We start from the raw sequence: 20,843 nt of genomic DNA, 5'->3' as shown, positions 1-20,843 counted from the left end.
CACACTGAGAGTACACACTTAGATGAGAGTACACTCTGAGAGTACACATTTAGATGAGAGTACACTCTGAGAGTACACAATTAGATGAGAGTACACTCTGAGAGTACACATTTAGATGAGAGTACACTCTGAGAGTACACACTTAGATGAGAGTACACTCTGAGAGTACACACTTAGATGAGAGTACACTCTGAGAGTACACACTGAGATGAGAGTACACTCTGAGAGTACACACTTAGATGAGAGTACACTCTGAGAGTACACACTTAGATGAGAGTACACTCTGAGAGTACACACTGAGATGAGAGTACACTCTGAGAGTACACACTTAGATGAGAGTACACTCTGAGAGTACACACTGAGATGAGAGTACACTCTGAGAGTACACACTTAGATGAGAGTACACTCTGAGAGTACACACTGAGATGAGAGTACACTCTGAGAGTACACACTTAGATGAGAGTACACTCTGAGAGTACACATTTAGATGAGAGCACACTTTGAGAGTACACACTTAGATGAGAGTACACTCTGAGAGTACACACTGAGAGTACACACTTAGATGAGAGTACACTCTGAGAGTACACATTTAGATGAGAGTACACTCTGAGAGTACACACTTAGATGACAGTACACTCTGAGAGTACACACTTAGATGAGAGTACACTCTGAGAGTACACACTTAGATGAGAATACACTCTGAGAGTACACATTTAGATGAGAGTACACTTTGAGAGTACACACTTAGATGAAAGTACACTCTGAGAGTACACATTTAGATGAGAGTACACTCTGAGAGTACACACTTAGATGAGAGTACACTTTGAGAGTACACACTTAGATGAGAGCACACTCTGAGAGTACACACTTAGATGAGAGTACACTCTGAGAGTACACACAGAGTACACACTGAGAGTTCACACTTAGATGAGAGTACACTCTGAGAGTACACATTTAGATGAGAGTACATTCTGAGAGTACACACTTAGATGAGAGTACACTCTGAGAGTACACACTTAGATGAGAGTACACTCTGAGAGTACACATTTAGATGAGAGTACACTCTGAGAGTACACACTTAGATGAGAGTACACTCTGAGAGTACACACTTAGATGAGAGTACACTCTGAGAGTACACACTTAGATGAGAATACACTCTGAGAGTACACATTTAGATGAGAGTACACTCTGAGAGTACACACTTAGATGAGAGTACACTCTGAGAGTACACACTTAGATGAGAGTACACTCTGAGAGTACACATTTAGATGAGAGTACACTCTGAGAGTACACACTTAGATGAGAGTACACTTTGAGAGTACACACTTAGATGAGAGTACACTCTGAGAGTACACACAGAGTACACACTGAGAGTTCACACTTAGATGAGAGTACACTCTGAGAGTACACATTTAGATGAGAGTACACTCTGAGAGTACACACTTAGATGAGAGTACACTCTGAGAGTACACACTTAGATGAGAGTACACTCTGAGAGTACACATTTAGATGAGAGTACACTCTGAGAGTACACACTTAGATGAGAGTACACTCTGAGAGTACACACTTAGATGAGAGTACACTCTGAGAGTACACACTTAGATGAGAATACACTCTGAGAGTACACATTTAGATGAGAGTACACTCTGAGAGTACACATTTAGATGAGAGTACACACTTAGATGAGAATACACTCTGAGAGTACACATTTAGATGAGAGTACACTCTGAGAGTACACATTTAGATGAGAGTACACACTTAGATGAGAGTACACTCTGAGAGTACACTCTGAGAGTACACACTTAGATGAGAGTACACTCTGAGAGTACACACTTAGATGAGAGTACACTCTGAGAGTACACTCTGAGAGTACACACTTAGATGAGAGTACACTCTGAGAGTACACATTTAGATGAGAGTACACACTTAGATGAGAGTACAGTCTGAGAGTACACACTTAGATGAGAGTACACACTTAGATGAGAGTGCAGTCTGAGAGTACACACTTAGATGAGAGTACACACTTAGATGAGAGTACACACTTAGATGAGAGTACAGTCTGAGAGTACACACTTAGATGAGAGTACACACTTAGATGAGAGTACACACTTAGATGAGAGTACACTCTGAGAGTACACACAGAGTACACTCTGAGAGTACACACTTAGATGAGAGTACACTCTGAGAGTACACATTTAGATGAGAGTACACTCTGAGAGTACACACTTAGATGAGAGTACACTCTGAGAGTACACTCTTAGATGAGAGTACACTCTGAGAGTACACACTTAGATGAGAATACACTCTGAGAGTACACATTTAGATGAGAGTACACTCTGAAAGTACACACTTAGATGAGAGTACACTCTGAGAGTACACATTTAGATGAGAGTACACACTTAGATGAGAATACACTCTGAGAGTACACATTTAGATGAGAGTACACTCTGAGAGTACACATTTAGATGAGAGTACACTCTGAGAGTACACATTTAGATGAGAGTACACACTTAGATGAGAGTACACTCTGGGAGTACACTCTGAGAGTACACTCTTAGATGAGAGTACACTCTGAGAGTACACACTTAGATGAGAGTACACTCTGAGAGTACACTCTGAGAGTACACACTTAGATGAGAGTACACTCTGAGAGTACACATTTAGATGAGAGTACACACTTAGATGAGAGTACAGTCTGAGAGTACACACTTAGATGAGAGTACACACTTAGATGAGAGTACACACTTAGATGAGAGTACAGTCTGAGAGTACACACTTAGATGAGAGTACACACTTAGATGAGAGTACACACTTAGATGAGAGTACAGTCTGAGAGTACACACTTAGATGAGAGTACACATTTAGATGAGAGTACACACTTAGATGAGAGTACACATTTAGATGAGAGTGCACTCTGAGAGTACACATTTAGATGAGAGTACACACTTAGATGAGAGTACAGTCTGAGAGTACACACTTAGATGAGAGTACACACTTAGATGAGAGTACACACTTAGATGAGAGTACACACTTAGATGAGAGTACAGTCTGAGAGTACACACTTAGATGAGAGTACACATTTAGATGAGAGTACACTCTGAGAGTACACACAAGTAGGACACAGTAATGAAGAGGAAGGTTGGACCTTCATCACTGCCTCTGCTCTGTCTGCAGGCCTCACAATTTGTCCTTGACAACCTGTGTGTGTGTGTGTGTGTGTGTGTGTGTGTGTGTGTGTGTGTGTGTGTGTGTGTGTGTGTGTGTGTGTGTGTGTGTGTGTGTGTGTGTTACACTTACGACACGGGTGAGCCAGAACTCGAATGTCGTCAATGGCGATGAAACCGGGATGTCCTTGAACTGAAACAGCTTCAAATATTACCTGAGAGGAAGGAAGGAAGGAAGGAAGGAAGGAAGGAAGGAAGGAATGAAGGAAGGAAGGAAGGAATCAGGGTGAGTCTCTTTTCTCTGAAAGTAAAACAAAACATCTTGACGCCCCTGTGAAGCTCATAGGGAAACCCCAGGGGAACGTTCCAGTGACTGTCACAAACTCTTCCTCTCTCCTCTTCCTCTTCTGTATCCATCCTTAAGCCGAGCACATGTTCTGCTCCGTCTGCTCATCTTCCTCTCCTGTCCTCTCCTACTCCTCCTCCGCTCCTCCCTCTATACATCTTTCTCTCTTCTCCTCATTTCCTTCTTTTTAATTGTGCTGTTTTGTGTCTTTCTCCTTCGTCACGTTTTCTTTACCACAAACTCAGAGAGGCAGGAAGTCAGCAGGGCAGTGAAGAGGTCACACACACACACACACACACACACACACACACACACACACACACACACACACACACCTGGTAGGAGTTGGGCCAGAAAGTGGAGATGGCGAGCTCCGCCTTCAGCCAGCCCTCGGTCAGCGTTCCCGAGGCGTTCCAGACCGGGTTTCCTTGAGCTCCTCCATTCACCTGCAGACACAAAGGTTCAAGAGAAGTGATTTATAGGTGATGTCATCAGTACTGTACAGGTGATGTCATCATTACTGTACAGGTGATGTTATCACTACTGTACAGGTGATGTCATCATCACTGTACAGGTGATGTCATCATTACTGTACAGGTGATATGTGATGTCATCATTACTGTACAGTAGTGAAGAATGATGTGAGCTGTACGAGCTCACATGATGACTTCCTGTATGAGCTCACATCATGATGACTTCCTGTATGAGCTCACATGATGACTTCCTGTACGAGCTCACATGATGACTTCCTGTATGAGCTCACATCATGATGACTTCCTGTATGAGCTCACATGATGACTTCCTGTACGAGCTCACATGATGACTTCCTGTATGAGCTCACATCATGATGACTTCCTGTATGAGCTCACATGATGACTTCCTGTACGAGCTCACATGATGACTTCCTGTATGAGCTCACATCATGATGACTTCCTGTATGAGCTCACATCATGATGACTTCCTGTACGAGCTCACATGATGACTTCCTGTACGAGCTCACATCATGATGACCTTCTGTATGAGCTCACATCATCATGATGACTTCCTGTATGAGCTCACATCATCATCATGACTTCCTGTACGAGCTCACATCATGATGACTTCCTGTATGAGCTCACATCTTCATGACTTCCTGTATGAGCTCACATTATCATGATGACTTCCTGTATGAGCTCACATCTTCATGACTTCCTGTATGAGCTCACATTATCATGATGACTTCCTGTACGAGCTCACATCATGATGACTTCCTGTATGAGCTCACATCATCATGACTTCCTGTATGAGCTCACATCATCATCATGACTTCCTGTATGAGCTCACATTATCATGATGACTTCCTGTATGAGCTCACATCATCATCATGACTTCCTGTATGAGCTCATATCATCATGACTTCCTGTACGAGCTCACATCATCATGATGACTTCCTGTATGAGCTCACATCATGATGACTTCCTGTATGAGCTCACATCATGATGACTTCCTGTATGAGCTCACATCATGATGACTTCCTGTATGAGCTCACATCATGATGACTTCCTGTATGAGCTCACATCATGATGACTTCCTGTATGAGCTCACATCATGATGACTTTGTGTATGAGCTCACATCATGATGACTTCCTGTATGAGCTCACATCATGATGACTTCCTGTATGAGCTCACATCATCATGACTTCCTGTATGAGCTCACATCATGATGACTTCCTGTATGAGCTCACATCATGATGACTTCCTGTATGAGCTCACATCATCATGATGACTTCCTGTATGAGCTCACATCATCATGATGACTTCCCGTATGAGCTCACATCATGATGACTTCCTGTATGAGCTCACATCATCATGATGACTTCCTGTATGAGCTCACATCATCATGACTTCCTGTATGAGCTCACATCATCATGATGACTTCCTGTATGAGCTCACATCATGATGACTTCCTGTATGAGCTCACATCATCATGACTTCCTGTACGAGCTCACATCATGATGACCTCCTGTATGAGCTCACATCATCATGATGACTTCCTGTACGAGCTCACATCATGATGACTTCCTGTATGAGCTCACATCATCATGATGACTTCCTGTATGAGCTCACATCATCATGACTTCCTGTATGAGCTCACATCATCATGATGACTTCCTGTATGAGCTCACATCATGATGACTTCCTGTACGAGCTCACATCATGATGACTTCCTGTATGAGCTCACATCATCATGATGACTTCCTGTATGAGCTCACATCATCATGACTTCCTGTATGAGCTCACATCATCATGATGACTTCCTGTATGAGCTCACATTATCATGATGACTTCCTGTATGAGCTCACATCATCATCATGACTTCCTGTATGAGCTCACATCATCATGACTTCCTGTACGAGCTCACATCATCATGATGACTTCCTGTATGAGCTCACATCATGATGACTTCCTGTATGAGCTCACATCATGATGACTTCCTGTATGAGCTCACATCATGATGACTTCCTGTATGAGCTCACATCATGATGACTTCGTGTATGAGCTCACATCATGATGACTTCCTGTATGAGCTCACATCATGATGACTTTGTGTATGAGCTCACATCATGATGACTTCCTGTATGAGCTCACATCATGATGACTTCCTGTATGAGCTCACATCATCATGACTTCCTGTATGAGCTCACATCATGATGACTTCCTGTATGAGCTCACATCATGATGACTTCCTGTATGAGCTCACATCATCATGATGACTTCCTGTATGAGCTCACATCATCATGATGACTTCCCGTATGAGCTCACATCATGATGACTTCCTGTATGAGCTCACATCATCATGATGACTTCCTGTATGAGCTCACATCATCATGACTTCCTGTATGAGCTCACATCATCATGATGACTTCCTGTATGAGCTCACATCATGATGACTTCCTGTATGAGCTCACATCATCATGACTTCCTGTACGAGCTCACATCATGATGACTTCCTGTATGAGCTCACATCATCATGATGACTTCCTGTACGAGCTCACATCATGATGACTTCCTGTATGAGCTCACATCATCATGATGACTTCCTGTATGAGCTCACATCATCATGACTTCCTGTATGAGCTCACATCATCATGATGACTTCCTGTATGAGCTCACATCATGATGACTTCCTGTACGAGCTCACATCATGATGACTTCCTGTATGAGCTCACATCATCATGATGACTTCCTGTATGAGCTCACATCATCATGACTTCCTGTATGAGCTCACATCATCATGATGACTTCCTGTATGAGCTCACATCATGATGACTTCCTGTATGAGCTCACATCATCATGACTTCCTGTACGAGCTCACATCATGATGACTTCCTGTATGAGCTCACATCATCATGATGACTTCCTGTACGAGCTCACATCATCATGACTTCCTGTATGAGCTCACATCATCATGATGACTTCCTGTATGAGCTCACATCATCATGATGACTTCCTGTATGAGCTCACATCATGATGACTTCCTCTATGGGCTCACATCATGATGACTTCCTGTATGAGCTCACATCATGATGACTTCCTGTATGAGCTCACATCATCATGATGACTTCCTGTATGAGCTCACATCATCATGACTTCCTGTACGAGCTCACATCATGATGACTTCCTGTATGAGCTCACATCATCATGATGACTTCCTGTACGAGCTCACATCATCATGACTTCCTGTATGAGCTCACATCATCATGATGACTTCCTGTATGAGCTCACATCATCATGATGACTTCCTGTATGAGCTCACATCATGATGACTTCCTCTATGGGCTCACATCATGATGACTTCCTGTATGAGCTCACATCATGATGACTTCCTGTATGAGCTCACATCATCATGATGACTTCCTGTATGAGCTCACATCATGATGACTTCCTGTATGGGCTCACATCATGATGACTTCCTGTACGAGCTCACATCATCATCATGACTTCCTATACGAGCTCACATCATGATGACTTCCTGTATGAGCTCACATGATGACTTCCTGCACGAGCTCACACCATGATGACTTCCTGTACGAGTTCTGAGAGCTTCTCGAGCCGTAACTTGAACACTGCAGGCGCAGCTGATCACCCGTTTCACAGACATAGACTATCACCTGCTGCATGCCGCTGTTCTTAAGTTTATTTAGCTCTTAAGAAACTTATGGATGTGTTGAAAGCATTCATAACTATATGCCAGTGTTATCAGTACACCATACATATCATTATTGTAGAACATGATTAAGGTGATCGTGATAAGAATACAGAGAATCACACACAATTTATTTTCACTGCTTCAATTGATTGAATTTCTGATTATGAATAATACATACATACTGATCCGCCCATACACATATTCAAACTCCTAGTTATATGGTAATCTACACATACATGTATATACACATATATTGTACATGATACATATGTGCATACAGTATACATATATCCTCATAAGTATATATTCATTTGTATACTACTGCCAGCAGGCACATTTAAATAAATATAATCTGATTGATTTGGGTGATGAAGCACTTAAAATGAGCCGATACATTTTCCCAACACTGACGCATTGAACTTGATATTTTGCGATGCTTATGTCTAGCGGTGACGGTGTTAAGCTCCGTTCACACCAAAAGCGTTTTTAGTGTGAATGCAGCTTTAGACTTTGACATGATTAAGGTCTTGACTTCCTCATATGCGTTCATGATCGTCTCCTGCTTGTCAGCGGAGAAAAAAGTGTCCTGTCCTTTGAGTTTATTTGCCATTGTACTGATAGAGGATCATGGAATCTGTGTTAGATTTTTTCCCCCTCTTTTGAAGCAAATAGCCTGACGTCAATCATCTCGGTAATTTAAGATGGATAATAGGACATTTGATCGACTTTGTTGAACCACGTACGAGAAATGGGGCCCCGGACTCTCACACACACACACACACACACACACACACACACACACACACACACACACACACACACACAAACCTTGATGTACACGTTGAGCGTCCCGGGGATGGCTCCGTCCCGGCTGGACAGCGAGTACAGGAAGTCGATGCAGTGGGTGTCGTTCTCCTTCAGGGTGGGCATGTACAGGTGGGCCTTCTGGCCCGAGGCCCGGCCCGACGCGTTCACTACCATGAAAGAGCCTGCAGGGACAGGGACCAGTTAGACCAAGACCACACAGGGGAGCTCCTCATTTAGGAACCATTCTGATCAAACAGCCACGAACATGACGTGGATTCAGCAGTAACCATCATATATATGATTAATAAACAGTAATATGAAGTGGATTCAGCGCCTCAGAGCAGAGGGCTCTGAACATCATAGAGCAGAGGGTTCTTAAGGGTTCTGAACATCTCAGAACAGAGGGTTCTGAAGGGTTCTGGACGCCTCAGAACAGAGGGTTCTGAACGCCTCAGAGCAGAGGGTTCTGAAGGGTTCTGAACGTCTCAGAGCAGAAGGTTCTGAAGGGTTCTGAACGCCTCAGAGCAGAGGGTTCTGAAAGGGTCTGAACGCCTCAGAGCAGAAGGTTCTGAACGTCTCAGAGCTGAAGATGAAGCGACTCGACACGCAGACAAAGTGTGATGAGTGTTTGCCAGACACTCCTCTCACCATGACAACTGTCTCCAGGGGATCAGACGTGTTACAACGTTCACACAAACACACACATTCACACACAAACACCAACGACACAATGAAGAACAGGTGCACTTCAACAAACACACACAGAGACACATAACAAGAGAGACATTTCCATATAATGAAATGTGGCTCTCGATAACAAGCTCTCATTTCACGCGTTGTTCACAGCTGTGAGGTCAGAGAGGAGACATCTGTTGACTGAGAACACCTGAGGAGTCTTCATGTCACCACACACACACACACACACACACACACACACACACACACACACACACACACACACACACACACACACACACTAACTGGGTCAACTCAGTGCAGCAAGCATTCCAGCATACCACACGACACCAGCTGAACTACTGTTAAGAATGTGCTTTTACTTTCCAAAGCGTCTTCATGAAAAGGAGCAGAAGGCTGAGCAAATAATTTAACCCCCGACTGCTGAGGAGGAGCACAGTACACAGCAGTGCTACACAGCAGTGCTACACAGTAGTGCTACACAGCAGTGCTACACAGTAGTGCTACACAGTAGTGCTACACAGCAGTGCTACACAGTAGTGCTACACAGCAGTGCTACACAGTAGTGCTACACAGTAGTGCTACACAGCAGTAGTGCTACACAATAGTGCTACACAGCAGTGCTACACAGTAGTGCTACGCAGTAGTGCTACACAGCAGTAGTGCTACACAGTAGTGCTACGCAGTAGTGCTACACAGCAGTAGTGCTACACAGTAGTGCTACGCAGTAGTGCTACACAGCAGTGCTGCAGGTAGAAAGGAAGGAAGGAAGGAAGGAAGAAAGGAAGGAAGGAAAGTAAGTGAGAAAGTAGGGATGGCGGTAAGGAAGGAAAGTAAGCAGGTTATGACAAGGAGACAGGAAAGGAGGGAGGGAAGCAGGAAAAGGGAGCACTGTGGAGTCCTTCCGCTTCCTGGGCTCCATCATTTCCCAGGACCTCAAGTGGGAGCTGAACATCAGCTCGATCACTAAGAAGGCCCAGCAGAGGATGTTCTTCCTGAGGCAGCTGAGGAAATTCAACCTGCCAAAGAAAATGATGGTGCAGTTCTACACCGTCATCATTGAGTCCATCCTCTGCTCCTCCATCACCGTCTGGTACGCTGCAGCCAATGCCAAGGACAAGGCCAGGCTGCAGCGCATCATCCGCTCTGCGGAGAGGGTGATTGGCTGCAATTTGCCATCCCTCCAGGTCCTGTCCACTTCCAGGTCACTGAAGCGGGCAAGAAAGATCGCAGCTGACCCCTCTCACCCTGGACACAACCTGTTCGTGTCCCTCCCCTCTGGCAGGAGGTTGAGGTCCATCAGGACTAAGACCTCACGCCACACTAACAGTTTCTTCCCGTCGGCAGTCGGGCTCATCAATAGAGCCCGGGTTCCCCACTGACTGACTCTATCACAGGACTATTCACGGACCATTCTTTCGGACCATTTATTTTTATTTATATTTTTATTTTTATTCCTTTCTCTCCTCCTTTTGGACCATTTATTTTTATTTTTATTCCTTTCTCTCCTCCTACCGGTCACTCCACTGCACAATTCATATTTAAACACTCATGCCACATACACTTAACTTTAACTTTATCTTAAACGCACACGTCACTTTAACACACACTTAAATTAATGTTATCTGTTGTCTGAGCACTTTATCCTTATCTGATTTAGACATCATTGCACTCTGTTGCTGTCGTTGATTGTTGTTTGTCTCGTCTAATGTTTAATGTCTAATGTATACACCTTCCGCCCAACTAAATTCCTCGTTTGTGCAAACATTCCTGGCAATAAACAGTTTCTGATTCTGATTCTGATCCTGATTCATACAGGAGCTGTGGTTCAGATGTGACTCGAGACGGATGACAAAATACATTGTTGTTGGGTAAAATTACTCATCATCATCATCATCATCATCATCATCATCATCATCGCAGTCAGGCTCACAAACACCACATTGGTCCTCGGCCCATTTCACACATTTAGTACACTCCATTCCCCTTGAGGTGTGTCTCTCTCTCTCACACACACACACACACACACACACACACACACACACACACACACACACACACACACACACACACACACACACACACACACATTCAGTGTCCTGAATGGGTGAGTATTCTGCAGAGTGTTTCCTGCTCTTCTACTTGTCTCTATCTGACCTCTGACCGGCCATCATCGGTTTCTCGGTTTCTCCTTTGATGTCTTCAGCTGAGACATAACTGTGTCTTCATGTGGGAATGTGGAACAATGTAGGATCAATGTGCCATCAATGGAGCATCAGTGTAGCATCAATGGAGCATCAATGGAGCATCAATGGAGCATCAATGTAGCAACAATGGAGCATCAATGGAGCATCAATGGGGCATCAATGGGGCATCAATGGAGCATCAATGTAGCAACAATGGAGCATCAATGGGGCATCAATGGAGCATCAATGTAGCAACAATGGAGCATCAATGGGGCATCAATGGGGCATCAATGTAGGATACACACTGTGATGATAGTGAACAACACACACTGTGATGATAGTGAACAACACACACTGTGATGATAGTGAACAACACACACTGTGATGATAGTGAACAACACACACTGTGATGATAGTGAACAACACACACTGTGATGATAGTGAACAACACACACTGTGATGATAGTGAACAACACACACTGTGATGATAGTGAACAACACACTGTGATGATAGTGAACAACACACACTGTGATGATAGTGAACAACACACACTGTGATGATAGTGACCTACAGCTACACACATGCAGAGTTCTTTGATAAGATCTCTCTCCATTCATCAGTTCACATCCTGCCTCTCTGCTTTGCCGTTACCTGACAGGTGACAAATCAATAATTGAAGTGCCATTATGGGAGTAATGAATACAAATATCAGTGTGAGTGTGTCCTCCTGTCCGTCCCTTTTTACACCCTGGTCTCTCAGCGCTGCTGCTGCTGTGTGAGCGCTGCTGTGTGAGCGCTGCTGCTGCTGTGTGAGCGCTGCTGCTGCTGTGTGAGCACTGCTGTGTGAGCGCTGCTGCTGTGTGAGCGCTGCTGTGTGAGCGCTGCTGTGTGAGCGCTGCTGTGTGAGCGCTGCTGCTGTGTGAGCGCTGCTGTGTGAGCGCTGCTGTGTGAGCGCTGCTGCTGCTATGTGAGCACTGCTGCTGCTGTGTGAGCGCTGCTGTGTGAGAGCTGCTGTGTGAGCGCTGCTGCTGCTGTGTGAGCGCTGCTGTGTGAGCGCTGCTGCTGCTGTGTGAGAGCTGCTGTGTGAGCACTGCTGCTGCTGTGTGAGAGCTGCTGTGTGAGCGCTGCTGTGTGAGCGCTGCTGCTGCTGTGTGAGCGCTGCTGTGTGAGAGCTGCTGTGTGAGCGCTGCTGTGTGAGAGCTGCTGTGTGAGAGCTGCTGTGTGAGCGCTGCTGCTGCTGTGTGAGCGCTGCTGTGTGAGCGCTGCTGTGTGAGAGCTGCTGTGTGAGCGCTGCTGTGTGAGAGCTGCTGTGTGAGAGCTGCTGTGTGAGCGCTGCTGCTGCTGTGTGAGCGCTGCTGTGTGAGCGCTGCTGTGTGAGAGCTGCTGTGTGAGCGCTGCTGCTGCTGTGTGAGCGCTGCTGTGTGAGCGCTGCTGCTGCTGTGTGAGCACTGCTGCTGCTGTGTGAGCGCTGCTGCTGCTTTGTGAGCGCTGCTGTGTGAGCGCTGCTGCTGCTGTGTGAGCACTGCTGCTGCTGTGTGAGCACTGCTGCTGCTGTGTGAGCGCTTCTGTGTGAGCGCTGCTGCTGTGTGAGCGCTGCTGCTGCTTTGTGAGCGCTGCTGTGTGAGCGCTGCTGTGTGAGCGCTGCTGTGTGAGCACTGCTGCTGCTGTGTGAGCACTGCTGCTGCTGTGTGAGCACTGCTGCTGCTGTGTGAGCGCTTCTGTGTGAGCGCTGCTGCTGTGTGAGCGCTGCTGTGTGAGCGCTGCTGCTGTGTGAGCGCTGCTGTGTGAGCGCTGCTGTGTGAGCGCTTCTGTGTGAGCGCTGCTGCTGCTGTGCGAGCGCTGCTGTGTGAGCGCTGCTGCTGTGTGAGCACTGCTGTATGAGCACTGCTGTGTGAGCACTGCTGCTGTGTGAGCACTGCTGCTGTGTGAGCACTGCTGCTGTGTGAGCGCTGCTGCTGCTGTGTGAGCGCTGCTGTATGAGTGCTGCTGTGTGAGCACTGCTGCTGTGTGAGCGCTGCTGAGACGTGCACATGCATTAGAGACGTGCACGCGCAGCAGAGACGTGCACGCGCAGAGAGGACGAGCAGGAAAAGCAGATATTTGGTGCAGATATCCTATTTTACAAGTATTACTGGGTACATTCACTAGCTCAAAAACACAAATATTGACAATTTGTATAATTTATTAACATTATTATATTTTTTATAATTAATAATCTTATAAATATATATAAATATATATTTTTTATGCATGTCTACACATATACATACATATATAGAATAGAATACTTTATTGTCACGAAAACAACGAAAAACAGTTTAGCAGCTCACATAGAAACATTCACATCACAAGTAGACAGATACATAAGTGGATCATCATAAAGTGCATGTGCCATTGAATATTGTTCAGCAGCTAGTGCTAGTGTCCTCAGCTTTTGGGGGGTTTTATACATTTGACAGCCTGTGGGTAAAAGCTGTTTTGTAGTCTGTTTGTGCGTGTTTTAATTGTCCTTTATCTCCTTCCAGATGGAAGGGGAGCAAACAGTGCATGTTCAGGGTGGGTGGGGTCTTTGGAGATACAGCTGGCTTTTTTACAGAGCCGGCCAGCGTATAGGTCACTGAGGGGGGGTAATGTGGTCCCAATCACTCTTTCTGCCATCCTCACCACCCACTGCAGATCCCTCCTGTCATCCACAGTGCAGCTAGCAGACCACACACACACACACACACACACACACACACACACACACACACACACACACACACACACACACAAACTGAATCCCTTTGCTAGATTTGACCCATGGGAACTCTAAATCCCAAAAGCCCTTGCTGTTTGGGTCACAGGATGTTGACCTATAGGAGATCGAAGCCTGAGCATGTGACACTGTGTGTTTGTGTGTGTGTGTGTGTGTGTGTGTGTGTGTGTGTGTGTGTGTGTGTGTGTGTGTGTGAGACGACGCTCTCACTTTGTAAACTGAACCTGAAAAATGGTCATAAAGTTTTATATTGTTCCCTGAAACGCAGATTTATGACACAATGAATTAAACATCCGTTTCTTAGTGGGACATTGATGACACACACACACACACACACACACACACACACACACACACACACACACACACTAGGCGGCTCCCTATAACACTGGGTTTACGATGGCTCTCCACTATTCCCTGGTCTCCTGCTGTAGCATGAACCTCTACGTAATTAGCTTTTTAATGACTTCTGCATTTCTACACATTTCACTTCTAATTTGCCTTCGCAAGAGGAGGAGGAGGAAGAGGAGGAGAAGGAAGACGGAGAGGAAGAGGGGGAGGAAGAGGAGGAAGAGGAGGAGGAAGAGGAAGAAGAAGAGGAGGAGGAAGAGAAGAGGAAGAAGAAGAAGACAAAGAAGGAAAGGAAGAGGAGGAGGAGGAAGAAGAGAGGAGGAGATGGAGGAAGAGGAGGAGGAGGAGGAGGACGAGGAGAAGAAGGAGGAGGAGGAGGAGGAGGAAGAGAGGACGAGGCGTTGGCAGAGGAGAGGAGGAGGAGGAGGAAGAGAGGAGGAGGAAGAGAAGAGGAGGAGGAGGACAGGTGAGAAAGTAGACAAAACAAAATAAGAGAGGAAGAAAGGATAGAAAGGAGATGTGTTGATGTTCCTCATGTATATAAATAAAGTATCATGTAAATAGAGTAAAGTCTCTCATTTAAAGTGAAGCAGGTTTCTTGTCCAGAAGATTGCTTTGTATATAAAATAATAACAACCTGATGCTATGTGACATAATGTTGTTATTTACAGATGTAGACACTGAGACAGAGCGTCCACTGTTTTTAATATTATCATAATTAAACTTACTGCTCCCTAATAAATAATTTCAATACTCTGCATTAATCGGGTCACTTAGCAAGAACACTTATGGAAGGATTAAGCTTGAAGTGTGTATAATTTTAACTCTATAAAAGTAACAGCACAAAGCAAACATCCAGAATGTGACCATCCAAATGCAGAGTGATTACTTCCCACTGTCTGTCTGTTGTCTGTCTGTTGTCTGTCTGTCCTCCTGTCTGTCTGTCTGTTGTCTGTCTATCTGTCCTCCTGTCTGTCTGTCTGTCTGTTGTCTGTCTATCTGTCCTCCTGTCTGTCTGTCTGTCTGTTGTCTGTCTGTCTGTTGTCTGTCTATCTGTCCTCCTGTCTGTCTGTCTGTCTGTTGTCTGTCTATCTGTCCTCCTGTCTGTCTGTTGTCTGTATGTCTGTTGTCTGTCTGTCGTCTGTATATCTGTTTTCTGTATGTTGTATGTCTGTCTGTCTGTCTGTCTGTTGTATGTCTGTCTGTCTGTATGTTGTCTGTCTGTCTGTTGTCTGTCTGTCTGTCTGTCGTCTGCATATCTGTTTTCTGTCTGTTGTATGTCTGTCTGTCTGTCCTCCTGTCTGTCTGTTGTCTGTCTGTCGTATGTCTGTCTGTCTGTCGTCTGTCTGTTGTATGTCTGCCTGTTGTCTGTATGTCTGTTGTCTGTCTGTTGTATGTCCATCTGTCTGTCTGTTGTCTGTCTATCTGTCTGTCTGTTGTCTGTCTGTCGTCTGTCTGTCTGTGCGCCTGTTGTCTGTCTGTCTGTCTGTCGTCTGTCTATCTGTCTGTTGTCTGTCTGCCGTCTGTCTGTTGTCTGTCTTTCCACCTGTCTGTCTGTCTGTTGTATGTCTGCCTGTTGTCTGTATGTCTGTTGTCTGTCTTTCCACCTGTCTGTCTGTCTGTCTGTTGTATGTCTGCCTGTTGTCTGTATGTCTGTATGTCTGTCTGTAACAGCACAAAGCAAACATCCAGAATGTGACCATCCAAATGCAGTGTGATTACTTCCCACTGTCTGTCTGTTGTCTGTCTGTTGTCTGTCTGTCTGTCCTCCTGTCTGTCTGTCTGTTGCCTGTCTATCTGTCCTCCTGTCTGTCTGTTGTCTGTATGTCTGTTGTCTGTCTGTCGTCTGTATATCTGTTTTCTGTCTGTTGTATGTCTGTCTGTCGTCTGTCTGTCTGTTGTCTGTCTGTCTGTCTGTTGTCTGTCTGTCTGTTGTCTGTATGTCTGTTGTCTGTCTGTCTGTCGTCTGTATATCTGTTTTCTGTCTGTTGTATGTCTGTCTGTTGTCTGCCTGCTGTCCTCCTGTCTGTCTGTTGTCTGTGTATCTGTCCTCCTGTATGTCTGTCTGTTGTCTGTCTATCTGTCCTCCTGTCTGTCTGTCTGTCTGTTGTCTGTCTATCTGTCCTCCTGTCTGTCTGTCGTCTGTATATCTGTTTTCTGTATGTTGTATGTCTGTCTGTCGTATGTATGTCTGTCTGTCTGTCTGTCTGTCTGTTGTCTGTTGTCTGTCTGTCTGTTGTCTGTATGTCTGTTGTCTGTCTGTCTGTCGTCTGTATATCTGTTTTCTGTCTGTTGTATGTCTGTCTGTTGTCTGTCTGTCTGTCCTCCTGTCTGTCTGTTGTCTGTCTGTCGTATATCTGTCTGTCTGTCGTCTGCCTGTTGTATGTCTGCCTGTTGTCTGTATGTCTGTTGTCTGTCTGTTGTATGTCCGTCTGTCTGTCTGTTGTCTGTCTATCTGTCTGTCTGTTGTCTGTCTGTCGTCTGTCTGTCGTCTGTCTGTCGTCTGTCTATCTGTCTGTTGTCTGTCTGCCGTCTGTCTGTCGTCTGTCTGTCTGTCTGTCTGTCTGTCTGTCTTCTGTTGTCTGTCTGTCTGTCTGTCTGTCTGTTGTCTTTCTGTCTGTCTGTCTGTCTGTTTGTCTGTTGTCTGTCTGTCTGTCATCAAGCCTCTCCTCATGTGTTATTCTCAAAACTTCTCACCCACAAATCGCAAATGCAATCAAGTCGTCCTTGACTGAGTCCTCCAATCACAACCGAGATATTTAACCTCTGTCCCATCAGCAGCCACTTGTCACACACACACACACACACACACACACACACACACACACACACACACACACACATATATATATATATATATATATATATATATATATATATATATATATATATATATATATATATATATATATATATTCAATGAATACTGCTGATGAGATTAGAACCATGAAACGAGCCCAGACCAAAGGTCCTGAATAGAGATGAGCTCGTGGAAAGAGCAGACCTACCGGTGGGCAGGGCGGGGTCCATGGTGGGTTTCTCCCAGGAGTTGACCTGTTCCCAGGTGAACCTGTTGGTTCCAAGAGAAACGCTGTATCCACAGCTGTTGTAGGACTCCTCGAAGGTGCAGCCGCCTGAGCAGAGAGAGAAGCATGCACACATTACACACGGTTCACTGAGCATCCTGTACAGAACAAGAGCCCAGAGTCCACCCGGCAGTCCTTCAGAGCAGGGTGGTAGGTCTACTAACAGTCCATCATAGCAGGGTGGTTGGTCTACTAACAGTCCTTCATCATAGCAGGGTGGTAGGTCTACTAACAGTCCTTCATCATAGCAGGGTGGTAGGTCTACTAACAGTCCTTCATAGCAGGGTGGTTGGTCTACTAACAGTCCTTCATCATAGTAGGGTGGTAGGTCTACTAACAGTCCATCATAGCAGGGTGGTAGGTCCACTAACAGTCCTTCATCATAGCAGGGTGGTAGGTCTACTAACAGTCCTTCATAGCAGGGTGGTAGGTCCACTAACAGTCCTTCATCATAGCAGGGTGGTTGGTCTACTAACAGTCCTTCATCATAGCAGGGTGGTAGGTCTACTAACAGTCCTTCATCATAGCAGGGTGGTAGGTCCACTAACAGTCCTTCATCATAGCAGGGTGGTTGGTCTACTAACAGTCCTTCATCATAGTAGGGTGGTAGGTCTACTAACAGTCCATCATAGCAGGGTGGTAGGTCCACTAACAGTCCTTCATCATAGCAGGGTGGTTGGTCTACTAACAGTCCTTCATCATAGCAGGGTGGTAGGTCCACTAACAGTCCTTCATCATAGCAGGGTGGTAGGTCTACTAACAGTCCTTCATCATAGCAGGGTGGTAGGTCCACTAACAGTCCTTCATAGCAGGGTGGTAGGTCTACTAACAGTCCTTCATCATAGCAGGGTGGTTGGTCTACTAACAGTCCTTCATAGCAGGGTGGTAGGTCCACTAACAGTCCTTCATAGCAGGGTGGTAGGTCTACTAACAGTCCTTCATCATAGCAGGGTGGTTGGTCTACTAACAGTCCTTCATAGCAGGGTGGTAGGTCCACTAACAGTCCTTCATAGCAGGGTGGTAGGTCTACTAACAGTCCTTCATCATAGCAGGGTGGTTGGTCTACTAACAGTCCTTCATAGCAGGGTGGTAGGTATACTAACAGTCCTTCAGAGCAGGGTGGTAGGTCTACTAACAGTCCTTCATAGCAGGGTGGTAGGTCTACTAACAGTCCTTCATCATAGCAGGGTGGTTGGTCTACTAACAGTCCTTCATAGCAGGGTGGTAGGTCTACTAACAGTGCTTCATCATAGCAGGGTGGTAGGTCTACAAACAGTCCTTCATAGCAGGGTGGTAGGTCTACTAACAGTCCTTCATCATAGCAGGGTGGTAGGTCTACTAACAGTCCTTCATAGCAGGGTGGTAGGTCTACTAACAGCAGAGAAGAAGAAACTCGGATGATTCACAACTAAGAAGACCAAACACATCACATCCAGCATGCATGCTGCATTAATAATAATAATAATAATAATAATAAGAGTGTGACTCCAATAAACGGCTGATTATAACAATCAAAGATGGGGTTTGATGGAATGAAACTTCTGTGATTCTGCATATTAGCGATGTTTCTAAAGTACATCTCTAATCACCTCAATAAGCTTTAATAAGTGTCTCTGAACTGTTCATCATGTCTTAGTAATGAAGTTATGAGCATGGAGGGATGCCAGTCAGAGTCCGTCAGAGAGAGGAGATGACAGCGTCACATGTCAACATGAGGAAGTCAGTCTCATCGTTATTTCATGGCCTGAATAAAAGAGGTTTTCCGGCGCATTAGCCTGCTGGCCTGCAGCGCTTCTGCAGTCACAATATGCTACGACACACAACGCACAATATGCTCCGACACACAACGCACAATATGCTCCGACACACAACGCATAAAGTGTCCGAATGGGGGAACGTCATCGCTTCATTCATGACATCACGTCATGCTTCCATCTCCTCAGAGCACTTTAAACCTCGTCAGAACTGGAACGTGGAGAACTAGAAGTCCTTTGGTCCTGCCAGGTACTCTTTATCACTCAATACATGATAATCCTTGCACAATACTCTTTATCACTCAATGCATGATAATCCTTACACAATACTCTTTATCACTTAATACATGATAATCCTTACACAATACTCTTGGAGGCAAGTAGCTAAATTTAGCCTGCGAGAAAAACATTAAACTGTCCAAGAATTAAAAGGCAAAATGGATTCACAAAAGCTACAGCCACAAAGCTGCTGCTGTGGAAGCTAAAGCTAGCTTCATACAAGCTTCCTAGCAGCGCATGCTCACAGTGGGAAGCTGTACTGCTCCTCTAACGTCTATTTTGATCTTCACCTTCAGGCCCAGTTCTGCAGCTGCTAATGCCAACACTATTGATTGTTTAAACATGTTGAATCGCACATAGTGATCAAATATTTATATATTTGAAATAGTTTAAGGAAGAGGACTCTCTATATGCAGCTGCACTGCATATAGAGTCCTCTTCCTTAAACTATTTCATTCACATCATCTGATCAATATCTGGGCCTCTTAGCTAAAGCTAAAGCTATGATTAAGTTCATTCATTATGTCTCTTGAAGAAGACTTATTCATAGCTAACTACTCCTTCATCATGACACTGTCTCTTTAAGAAGACTTAATCATAGCTAACTACTCCTTCATCATGACACTGTCTCTTTAAGAAGACTTAATCATAGCTAACTACTCCTTCATCATGACACTGTCTCTTTAAGAAGACTTAATCATAGCTAACTACTCCTTCATCATGACACTGTCTCTTTAAGAAGACTTAATCATAGCTAACTACTCCTTCATCATGACACTGTCTCTTTAAGAAGACTTAATCATAGCTAACTACTCCTTCATCATGACACTGTCTCTTTAAGAAGACTTAATCATAGCTAACTACTCCTTCATCATGACACTGTCTCTTTAAGAAGACTTAATCATAGCTAACTACTCCTTCATCATGCCACTGTCTCTTTAAGAAGACTTAATCATAGCTAACTACTCCTTCATCACAACACTGTCTCTTTAAGAAGACTTAATCATAGCTAACTACTCCTTCTTCACAACACTGTCTCTTTAAGAAGACTTAATCATAGCTAACTACTCCTTCATCACAACACTGTCTCTTTAAGAAGACTTAATCATAGCTAACTACTCCTTCATCATGACACTGTCTCTTTAAGAAGACTTAATCATAGCTAACTACTCCTTCATCATGACACTGTCTCTTTAAGAAGACTTAATCATAGCTAACTACTCCTT

The 20,843-nt window shown here is 44.8% G+C and overlaps 1 protein-coding gene across 1 annotated transcript in view; it reads right to left on the bottom strand.

Moving 5' to 3' along the window:
• The window catches only part of ptprt (protein tyrosine phosphatase receptor type T), a gene marked incomplete at its 3' end in the record, with an annotated part of 227,370 nt that extends 209,827 nt beyond the window's left edge, over window positions 1-17,543 (bottom strand). The window contains exons 1-4 of the mRNA XM_079218368.1: window positions 17,507-17,543; window positions 8,528-8,688; window positions 3,846-3,956; window positions 3,298-3,379 (exon numbers count right to left, since the gene is read on the bottom strand). Coding sequence (XP_079074494.1) covers window positions 3,298-3,379; window positions 3,846-3,956; window positions 8,528-8,688; window positions 17,507-17,528 — 376 coding nt within the window. The 5' untranslated portion in view covers window positions 17,529-17,543. The remainder of the gene's footprint in view (window positions 1-3,297; window positions 3,380-3,845; window positions 3,957-8,527; window positions 8,689-17,506) is intronic.
• Window positions 17,544-20,843: the final 3,300 nt, after the last annotated feature.

The sequence above is a fragment of the Taurulus bubalis genome, assembly GCF_910589615.1.
Source record: "Taurulus bubalis genome assembly, chromosome: 5".
Taxonomy (NCBI): Eukaryota; Metazoa; Chordata; class Actinopteri; order Perciformes; family Cottidae; genus Taurulus; species Taurulus bubalis.
The sequence above is the reverse complement of the archived record's forward strand: the minus strand, read 5'-3'. Positions and strand labels throughout refer to the sequence as shown.